The 9,922-nt window shown below is 38.5% G+C and overlaps 2 protein-coding genes and 1 pseudogene across 2 annotated transcripts in view; all 3 read right to left on the bottom strand.

The window, feature by feature from the left end:
• LOC111635228 overlaps positions 1–566 on the bottom strand; it is a 3,763-nt gene extending 3,197 nt beyond the window's left edge. Inside the window, exon 1 of the mRNA XM_023380123.1 lies at positions 146–566. Coding sequence (XP_023235891.1) covers positions 146–566 — 421 coding nt within the window. The remainder of the gene's footprint in view (positions 1–145) is intronic.
• A 2,129-nt stretch (positions 567–2,695) lies between these two features.
• On the bottom strand, positions 2,696–3,469 carry LOC111635235. The gene has a single exon (XM_023380130.1). The coding sequence runs from the start codon at positions 3,182–3,184 to the stop codon at positions 2,726–2,728; it is 459 nt and encodes a 152-aa protein (XP_023235898.1). The 5' UTR covers positions 3,185–3,469; the 3' UTR covers positions 2,696–2,725.
• LOC111635227 lies at positions 3,469–7,941 on the bottom strand (annotated as a pseudogene).
• Positions 7,942–9,922: the final 1,981 nt, after the last annotated feature.

Here is a 9,922-nt window from a genome sequence, read left to right as displayed (position 1 = left end):
TGTCCAAACCGCTGGCATTTAAAGCAACGCAGCGGGTTTGGAATATATGGGCGAACTGAGCAGCGCAAATAGCCTGCTGTAACAAAAGATGGCAATGACGGTTTTCCAAAGGTGAGGATTAGGTGTTTAGTTGGTATCAACTTGCCATCTCGACGGATTGAGATTCGTCGGACAGCAGTGACACCTTGGTCTGAGAGGCCGATCTGAATATCGGATTCGTCCTCAGACATCAAATCGATTTCAGATATCACACCACGTGATGAGTTCAAACTTGTGTGTGGTGTGATGGTGACTTCTATGTCTCCTAAAGATTTTGTCTTCATAAGCTTTTCAGACTGTTGAGGGGAGGCTGCTTCCACGAGCAGGTCTCCTGATCTCAACTTTTGAATTTTTTTAAGATGCCCAATGGTAGATTCAAAAAGTTTCTGAATCAAAAAGGGGGAACGTTTAGAAAGAGTTGTTTCTCCCATAGCATGCACGATGAGATAGGCTGGTTGGTTGGACAAACTGTCCTCCTTTGGTGGTGGTGCATTGGAACATGATTTTTTTAGTTTTAATGAATCCATGTTTAAAAATAAGTATTCAGCTCCTAGTGACCCCACCCACCACGGGGCCCAACAAGGGGATGCCGTCACATGAGAGATTCCCATAGACCGTCACACCAGGGTTTCCCAAGAGCTATACCCTCACGATGCAGTCAAGAAGAGCACATCTAGTCTGACGTGTCCGCCCGGTCTGCATCGATCGGTTGACTCCAAGCCGAGGTCAAGAAAGACTCAACGACCAGCCGATTGACTCAAACGGAGCCTGATTTGAGCCTCCCGTTTANTATACCCTCACGATGCAGTCAAGAAGAGCACATCTAGTCTGATGTGTCCGCCCGGTCTGCATCGATCGGTTGACTCCAAGCCGAGGTCAAGAATGACTCAACGACCAGCCGATTGACTCAAACGGAGCCTGATTTGAGCCTCCCGTTTATCCGAAGCAGAAACCAAAGCAGTGTGTTGGGGACGTTGTGTTGCCCCTCAACTACCAGAATCGCCCTTTCCGGCATACGGGACACCACGCACGGTGAACAAGTGGGTGGGCGTTCAGATCCCAGGGATGGTAAAGAGGAGTTTCTAAACCATCTCTGGGAGGTCCCCTCACCACGGACAGGAACCCACATCGAGGGGGCAGAGCCATAGACAATACATCCATAGTCCAGCTTAGAGTGTACAAGGGCCCTATAAATCCTAAGAATAAAAACTTTGTCTGCACCCCAGGATGAGCAGCATAATACCTTTAAAATATTTAGTAATTTTAAACATCTACTCTTCAAGTTGCGCAAGTGTGGCAAAAATGAAAGTTTTTGATCAAACCATACACATAAAATCTTAGCCTCATTCACAATTGGAATTTTAACCCCATTTAAATACATTTCGAAATCCAGGTGCAAACCACGCCTTCAAAAAAAGTGAATGCACAAGGTCTTCTCTACATTGAAACTAAAACCATTGGTCTTGAACCAATTTTCTATGCGATTAAGGGAGGTTTTCAGTTGTCTCTCAATGAAACTCATGTTGCTAGATTGGCAGAAAATCTAAAAGTCATCCACATAAAGTAAGTGTTTCACACTGAAAGAAAAGCAGTTAGCTATGCTATTAACTTTAATTAGGAACAGAGTCACACTCAAAATACATCCTTGAGGAACACCTTCTTCTTGGACAAAGGACCTAGATAGTGTGTTGCCCATCCTAACTTGGAATCTTCGATTCTGCAGAAAGTTTTTTATGAAAACTGGCAAATTACCCCGTAATCCGAATTCATGCAAATCACAAAGTATTCCGTAACGCCAGCAGCAATCATAAGCCTTCTCTATATCAAAGAATACAGACACTAAGTGCTGTCGTCGAACAAATGCTTCGCGTATAAATGTTTCAAGATTTACTAAATTATCCGTGGTACTTCTGTTCCTACAAAATCCACTCTGATGTAATAAAAAATAATTCTTTTCCTCTAGGAGAAATATCAGGCGTCTGTTAACCATTCTCTCGAAAAGTTTACAGAGACAACTTGCCAGAGAAATTGGTCTGTAATTACAGTAATTCTTGTAATCTTTACCTGGCTTGGAAACTAGAATAATGATAGATAGCCTCCAAGAGTAAAGAAAAGAATGTTCTGTCCATATTCTGTTAAAAAGATGCAGATTAAAAAGGGAATTGTTCGAAAGATATTTAATCATGCTGTAGTGAATTTTATCCAAGCCTACAGCACTATTCCCCGAGCGAGAAATTGCTGTACATAGTTCTATGCTGGTGAATGGCACATTATATTCCTCATTAGATGAGGAATGAAAGTTTAAACACTGTTTTTCTCTTAGGGCTTTACAAACCTGAAAATTCCTTAAATGCATAATATTGCTAAATGAAGCAGAAAATGTTTCACCTAATAAATCAGCAATACCCTGTGTATCGCTGATTATTGTGCCATTATTTTCCAGCAAGTACAGAGAATGAGAAGCATATTTCCCATTAATTTTGTGGATTTTATCCCAGACTGCTTTTGAGCTAGTGGAAGATGTTATGCTAGATACATACTTCCTCTAAAAATCCCTTTGGCTTTGCCTTATTATTTTTCTGGCATTTGCCTTCGCTTTTTGAAAAGCTATCAAATTTCTAGTAGTGGGGTATCTTCTGAAAATTCCCCATGCTTTCTTTTCTGCTTTAAATGCTACCTCGCAATTCTAATCCCACCATAATTTCGGATGCTTTAAGTATCTAGTTGATGTCTTTCCCATTGTTTTTTCTGCTGCCTGAATAATACTGTAAGTGACAACTTCAACTGCATCATTAATATCAGCAGTATTGACCATTTCCTCAGTGATGTTAGCCAAAGAGGAGGATGCAGGCCAATCTACCGTTTCCAGTTTCCAGCGTGGTGGACAGGCTGTTTCACAGCTTTCTCTGCCTTGATATTTTAAAACTATTGGGAAGTGGTCACTATAGAGTGGATTAGATCCAACCTCCCATGAAAATGCTGAAAACAAATTCGGAGTTGCTAATGATATATCAATGGCAGTGAATGTTCTTGATGGGGCATGGAAGTATGTTACTTCTCCAGTATTAAATAGATACAGTTGCTGATTACCTATAAATCTCTCAATGGCCCTGCCTCGACGGTTAATGTCAGGACTGCCCCACATAGAATTGTGACCATTAAAATCACCAAGTAAAAGGAATGGTGTTGGCAGCTGTTCAACCAAGGCATCCAGTTCATTCTCCTTGACTCTGACATCTGGTGGCAAGTATATAGAGCAAACTGTGACAGTTATGCCAATTGAAATTCTGACTGCCACAGCTTGTATCTCTGTTGTTATTTGTACCAATAAGGATGGAATGCGATTTAAAATCAAAATAGCCACACCGCCACTGGCACGGTTGTGGCTATCATCATCCTTGCAGTAGAGATTGAATCCTTTTAAAGTAATTCTTTATCCAGGTTTCAGATGAATTTCCTGGAGTGCCACACAGAGAGATGAAGTAGAGGATGTCAAGTGTTTAATGTCAAAAAAATTGTTGTGGAAACCACGACAGTTCCATTGAATTATTTTATAACCCATTATGTGTTTGAGGTAGCATTCTTTGTAAGAGCATCTCTCTTTAATCTAACTGGGGGTTTTTCTTTTGGAGGTGATATTGGTTGTAACCTCCTGATTAGTCTCTTCATCAGATATATCAGAAATCTCACTCATAGAGTGAGCCTCTGATTTTTTACATTTAGAGAGAGCCGCTTTTACTCTCTGCTTGTTTAGTGGGTTCTTACTAGCCTTTTTATAACCCAAGTTCCTTGTTATTACCCCTGCTTTAGGAAAAGGTGTTTTTGGTTTTATACTCTCCTTTTCTGGTGTTTCTTTTGATGTAATCAGTAAACATTTCGCATGCCTGGTGAGAAATTCCTTTGGGGAAACAAAAATATCGGTTTGAACCCCACATGACTTTGTGGATTTCAAAGCAAAGCAGCAGCAAATGTTTTTTGTTTTAGTGGTGCACTTGAAGTGACCATGCGACGTGCCTCTGGATAAGGTTAAGTTGTTGACTATTTTTACACGATGGATTTCTTTTTCTGTCTGCCATGCAAAGCATTTGCGAGAGTAGGCAGGGTGTGCGTCTTTGCAATTTACACAACATGGAGTAGTGGTACACTCAGTGCTCTGGTGACCTTCCATTCCACACTGTGCACATACATTCTTCCCTCGGCAGGATGTCTGTGAATGTCCAAACCGCTGGCATTTGAAACAACGTAGTGGGTTTGGAATGTATGGACAAACTAAACAGCGCAGGTATCCTGCAGTAATGAAAGATGGCAATGTCAGCTTGTTAAATGTGAGGATAAGATGTTTGGTTGGTATCAATTTACCATCTCGTCAAACAGCAGTGACACCTTGGTTTGAAAGGCCAATCTGAATACCTGACTCTTCTTCAGACATCAGAACAACCTCAGATATCACACCACGAAATGAATTTAAACTTCCGTGTGGTGTGACAGTCACTTCCATGTCTCCCAGTGTGTTTATTGTTAAGAGTTTTGCCGACTGTTGAAGTGAGGCTGTTTCTATCAGTAAATCTCCCGATCTCAATTTTTGAATTTTTTTCAGGTGTCCAATAGTCGATTTAAACAGTTTTTGTATTAGGAAAGGAGAGCATTTCAATAAAGGTTTTTCTCCAGTTGCGTGTATTATCAGATAAGTAGGTTGACTGAAATTGTTTTCCTTGTTTCATGGTACTTAATCTGGTCTTTGTTGTTTTATGGTTTTTGGGTCCATATTAAAAAATAAATATTCAGCTCCTAGTGACCCCACCCACCATGGGGCCCAACAAGGGAATGTCGTCACATGGGAAACTCCCATAGACCGTCACACTAAGGTTTCCCAGGAGCTATACCCTCACAATGCAGTCAAGAAGAGCACATCTGAACTGACAAGACAGAACTGTCAAGCAGGGACGCGTCCGCCCAGTCTGCATCGATCGGTTGACTCCAAGCCGAGGTCAAGAATGACTCAACGACCACCCGAGTGACTCAAACGGAGCCTGATTTGAGCCTCCCGTTTATCCGAAGCAGGGGCCAAAGCAGTGTGTTGGGGACGTTAAGTTGCCCCTCAACTACAAGGATTCCCCTTTCCGGCATACGGGGTATCACGCACGGCAAACACGTGGGTGGGCGTTCAGATCCCAGGGATGGTGAAGAAGAGTTACTAAACCATCTCTGGGAGGTCCCCTCACCACGGACAGGANTTGCCCCTCAACTACAAGGATTCCCCTTTCCGGCATACGGGGTATCACGCACGGCAAACACGTGGGTGGGCGTTCAGATCCCAGGGATGGTGAAGAAGAGTTACTAAACCATCTCTGGGAGGTCCCCTCACCACGGACAGGAACCCACATCAAGGGGTTCTAACTTCAGATCATACATTAATAAACAGACTCATTACAACAGTTACTTCAAATAGATTCCAATGAAATAATAGTTTGCAATAAATTAAAAAAAGAGCATATTACATGCCAAAAATTTCAATGACAAAATGTTAGGTTAGCTTGTGAATTACTTTCTAATTCTACAGCTATTGCTATTAAAAGATACTTTAAAATTATTTAATGAATGAAATGTTTAAAGAGGCAGATTTACTGCAAGAAGTTTCAAATATTCCTTTTTCTTTAGAACTAGACATATATGAAAATTCATGCAATGTAAACGATGATGATTTATGTGATATATCTCAGAAAAATGTAAAATTAAAAAATGATGAATTAGATGAATTAAAAAATGATACATTATTTAGCAGGGTGGATTGAGAGAAAATAAAAAAAAAAAAAAAAATACCAAATTTTAGAAAGTGTCAGTCACCAAAATAAAAATGAACATAATTATACAATGCCCCTAATTCGGAATTTACCTTTTGATGGACTGTCACAACAATCAGAAAATTTCTTTAATTTAGATTAGAAAATGGAATCAATTTTTACAAAAACTGTGAAACTGCATTTGAAATGTAAAACAATTTCATCTATTACATCATTAATTAAACAGACAATTAACTTGCCAGAAGACATTATATACATATACGTAAAGTAACATGTATAGATTAAATTGAAATTTTTTAACAATTTAATTAAATGTGAACGTTCCGCTGTAAAAAGAAAAGTTAACTATAATAACAATAGAAAATTTTTACAAGTTTGTACCTGATTTAATTGTATTTATATAGCATTTAATTTATACATATTTGTGAGTAGCAGATTTTGTCAAATTTGTACAAACCGCTTATACATCTAAATTTTCAATTAATTAACTTCAAAAAAACAGAGGAATTTAAACTATATCCGATTTCACCATTTGTGCAACAACTACCTAAGAAAGTTTACATTTGAGTGTGAAAAATGCACCGACTTCGTCAACAAGAGTCAATGACGTATCAGCTCTCGCACAAAAAAATATAAAAAAGAAGATCACCGTAAGCTCAGGGAGTCCTCAAACGAAATGTATTCTTAGTACTTGTGTTCGTCGATCTCCATGCCAAGAACTGTGATCCCGTCAGAAAAATATACAAGACACCACACACTTCCAAACAGACAACGTTCGCCAACTCTCCCTTCCACCTAAAGGTATTTAGGGGTTAGATTTTATAAAAGCGCTCTCTCTCTGAACTAGAAACTAGGGCAGCGACATAGCTAAGATGGTTGGTTAGTTAGTTGATTTTTATTGGCACAAACGCCATGCAGGCTATACTGCGCCACAACACAAGGTATCATTGAGTGTATAAAATAAATAGGAAAACACATATATACAAAACAGTTTAACCATTAAAAAGCCAATGGTAGTATATATATAAAATCAAAAATATAATAAATATATAAATAAACAACAAAAAATATATACAATAATTTAAATTAAATAAAACTATATAATAAATAAATCATCATATTTCTCTATACATATTAATGACTGTCAGAAAGTCCAGTATATCAACCAAATTTGGCCTCTGGCCCAAAATGTCTCTAAGGCTTGCATTTTCAAAATGCTCTCTACGATTCTGATCAAAAACAACACAGTTGCAAAATATGTGTTTAACACTTACAGTACTGACATACCAATTAATCATCTCCCTTCAAAAGGTATTGATGAGTCAGTCGAGTGTATCCAATTCTCAAACGAGTAAAAACAACCTCATATCTCCTGTCATATAATTTCTTGTGTGTCCAATTCTCTATCAAATGTATGATCTCATGAAGTTTATTGAAAATATGTGCATTCCACATATTTTGCCATCTCTCTGCTAGTCGTTTTTTAACAACTAGCTTCAAATCACTCCCTTCGATAGGCATTTCATGCTGAAAAGGACTTGCTGACTTAGCAGCTGTATCAGCTTCTTCATTACCTCTTATACCCACATGGCCTGGGACCCAACAGAACTTCACAAAAAAATTTCTCGTAGTAAGATGACAAATTAGTTTTCTTATTTTGATAACTATGGAGTGAGAACTACGTTCATACAAGATCAGAGCCTTAAGTGCACTAACTGAGTCAGTGTAAATCACGCAGCAACGATGACCTTTCCTATTTATATATTTTAGGGCTAAATAAATAGCCTGCAACTCCGCAGAAAACATGGAAAAATTTGGTGCTATTTCTTCTGCCACAATTTCATTTTGAAAAACAAAGGCTAAGCCTACATAGTTATCCGATTTAGAACCGTCAGTGTAAATGAAAATTAAATTCCTGTAGTTGTGTTGGATTTCTGCAAAGTGCTGTCTATAGATGTAGTCTAATGTGGATTCCTTAGGAAAACTGCTTTAAGCTAAAGTCAACATTTATCACAGGGGTAGACCAGGGTGGTGTATTATCAATCTCGGCCTGTGAAACGTTGCTTATGTTCAGGTCAATTGTAATGCTTACATTCTCCATTCTTATGTCGAATGTATGGACACAACTCCTCCGAGCAACAAATAATCTTTCCAGCTGAGTATCTGGACAATCAGCTGTAAGTTTTTTCTGAAATTTTCATTTAATGTAATAAAAAAGATACAACTGTTCTCTCCTGAGTGATAGTGGAGGCTCATAAGCATCCACTTACAAACTTTAAACAGGGGAAGTTCGAAAAGGCACCATTGCACAAACGCAAAGCTTGATGATGGATTGGATCCAGCATCCGAAGAGTAGATTCTCGCGCAGAGCCATAAACAATGCAACCGTAGTCCAGCTTAGAGCAGACAAGGGCCCTATAAATCCTGAGCATCGACACTTTGTCTGCTCCCCAGGATAAGCAGCATAGTACCTTTAAAAAGTTTAAAAATTTTAAACATCTACTCTTCAGGTTGCGGAAGTGTGGCAAAAATGTCAGTTTTTGGTCAAAATGAACACCCAAAAACTTAGCCTCATTCACCATTGGAATTTTATCCCCGTTTAAGTAAATTTCTGGATCCAGTTGCATACCACGCCTTCGGCAAAAGTGGATGCATGAGGTCTTCTCTGTATTAAAAGAAAAACCATTGGTCTTGGACCAGTTGTCTATGCGATTTAGGGAAATTTGCAGTTGTCTCTCAATGAAACTCATATTACTAGACTGGCAAGAGATCTGAAAATCATCCACGTACAAAGAGTGTTTTACACTAGGAGGAAGACAGTTAGCTATGCTGTTGATTTTGATTAGGAACAGAGTCACACTCAAAATAGAGCCTTGAGGGACACCTTCTTCTTGCGTGAAAGGTCTAGATAAAGTGTTGCCCATCCTGACTTGGAATCTTCAATTCTGCAGGAAGTTTTTTATAAAAGCTGGCAAATTACCACACAATCCAAATTTGTGCAAATCACAAAGTATTCCATATCGCCAGCAGCAATCGTAGGCCTTCTATATATCAAAAAATACAGACACTAAGTGCTGTCGTCTAACAAACGCTTCGCGTACAGATGTTTCAAAATTTACTAAATTGTCCGTGGTACTTCTGTTCCTACGAAATCCACTCTGGTGTGGTGAAAAGTAGTTCTTTTCCTCTAGGAGAAACATCAGGCATCTGTTTACCATCCTCTCTAGGAGTTTACAAAAACGACTTGTCAGAGAGATTGGTCTGTAATTAGAGGGATTCTTGCAATCTTTGCCTGGCTTGAGAATGGAAATAATGATAGATAGCCTCCAAGAGTCGGGGAAAGTTTGTTCTATCCATATTCTGTTAAACAGATTCAGAAGATTAGAAAGGGAATTATTTGACAGATTTTTAATCATGCTATAGTGGATTTTATCCGAACCTACAGCAGTATTCCCCAAGCGAGAAATCGCTGTATGTAGTTCTGTGTTGGTGAATGGCACATTATATTACTCATTAAATGAAGAATGAAAATTTAAATTTTGTTTCTCTCTTTGTGCTTTATAAGCTTGAAAATTCCTTGGATACATAATATTGCTGGATAAAGCAGAAAATGTTTCACCCAGTAAATCAGCAATACCCTGTATATCGCTGATTATTGTGCCATTATTTTCCAGCATAGACACAAAGTGAAAAGCATATTTCCCATTAATTTTATGGATTTTATCCCAGACTGCTTTTGAGCTAGTGGAAGATGTTATGCTAGAAACATACTTCCTCCAAGAATCCCTTTNATAAATAACTGCAAATAAAATAACAAAATATGTATAAATATATAATAAATAAATGATTATATTTCTTTGTATATATTTATAACTTTCAAAAAGTTCAGAATTTTATCAAGATTTGGCCTCTGGCCCAAAATCTCTCTCAAACTTGCATTTCCAGAATGCTGTTTACGATTTTGATCGAGAGCAATGCAGTTGCAAAGTATGTGTTTTACACTTAGAAAGCAGTTGCAATACTCACATACTGGCTGGTCTTCACCCTTCAAAAAATATTCATGAGTCAACCGAGTATGTGCA

This window comes from Centruroides sculpturatus, unplaced genomic scaffold (assembly GCF_000671375.1).
Source record: "Centruroides sculpturatus isolate CEXI.00-Female unplaced genomic scaffold, Cexi_2.0 scaffold953, whole genome shotgun sequence".
In the NCBI taxonomy this organism is placed as follows: domain Eukaryota; kingdom Metazoa; phylum Arthropoda; class Arachnida; order Scorpiones; family Buthidae; genus Centruroides; species Centruroides sculpturatus.
The sequence above is the reverse complement of the archived record's forward strand: the minus strand, read 5'-3'. Positions and strand labels throughout refer to the sequence as shown.